At 45.6% G+C, this 1,120-nt stretch overlaps 1 protein-coding gene across 1 annotated transcript in view; it reads right to left on the minus strand.

The window, feature by feature from the left end:
• PIK3R4 (phosphoinositide-3-kinase regulatory subunit 4) overlaps positions 1 to 1,120 on the minus strand; it is a 32,947-nt gene that overhangs the window by 3,544 nt on the left and 28,283 nt on the right. Inside the window, exon 17 of the mRNA XM_015425826.1 lies at positions 193 to 293. Coding sequence (XP_015281312.1) covers positions 193 to 293 — 101 coding nt within the window. The remainder of the gene's footprint in view (positions 1 to 192; positions 294 to 1,120) is intronic.

Genomic DNA, 1,120 nt, shown 5'->3' on the forward strand with positions numbered 1-1,120 from the left:
GATGTTTCTTTAGATGCAGAACATTTCAGTGCAAAAATTCAAAATTTTATACTCAAAAATTTAAATTATGTTCTGGATATCTATTGCACCGAAGCAGTACCATTGGCCCTGTGTGCACATAACTCCATCAAACCCAAATCTGCAGAGGACTTGCAAAATTCTGTCCCAAGGTCAAAAACCAGAAAGCCAAACCTGCAGTTCTGAAAGAGGAGGGGCACTGCTGGCCCACAGCGTGAAGCGTCGGTCTCCCGTCTCCATATCCCACATCGAGACTTCATTGTTGCCTTGAACAGCTATGGAAAAGTCATTGACAACAGTTACACCAAAAGCATGGTCCGGGGGTGGTGGTGGTGGTGGTAATATTCACAGCTTCATAAAAAGGCTTGCTCTGGCATTCTAGTCTTTCAGTATTTCTATTTATTTATCAAATAAAATAAATTATTTTTTTTAAGTTAAATGAGTGAAAAACAAAATGACAGCTGCTTCTCAGCATTCATTGCGACCTGTTCTTGTGAAGACCAAGGGAGCATGCCCTCACTCCTCACATACCCTTATTCTGCCTCAGTGTTTACAATACTCTCCCACCTCTTCCTTATGATCAGCAGAGGGAGAGAGCTCCATCCCTTAGGAATCGGACAGAATAATCCAGCTGCCAGGGAGAATCCTGAAGTGCTGATTCTTCAGGGTTTTCCCCGGGGTTGCCATGTGGTTCTGCTCACGCTGACAAGCCTGCCAAATGCACCCACCCAACCACAAGCTATTTCCCCTCTCTTTCAAAGCCACAACCCACAATCATGCAGACTTTTGAAGTCCCTCTTCTTCCACAGGCCTTTCCATTTATACACCTTAGTCTGTGTCGCTCCACCTAACGAGGGGGCCACCGTCTCCTCGTGAACTGAGCTGCAGCTGAACAGAACCACTGTCTTTTGCTGCCTGTCCTTCCATGACAACATGGAGGCTCCCAGGTGAGCTTCCCTGCTTACAGTTCTTAAAATAACACTGACCACTGCCAGATGCAAATGCTATGAATGTAGAGGCCCTTACGGTAGTATATATTACATTAAACAGAGTTCGGCAAGTAGATAAATTGGGGACCACCTGTAAGGGGGTGGGCACACCG

Source organism: Gekko japonicus, unplaced genomic scaffold (genome assembly GCF_001447785.1).
Source record: "Gekko japonicus isolate JY-2015 unplaced genomic scaffold, Gekko_japonicus_V1.1 scaffold2183, whole genome shotgun sequence".
NCBI classification, from domain to species: Eukaryota; Metazoa; Chordata; class Lepidosauria; order Squamata; family Gekkonidae; genus Gekko; species Gekko japonicus.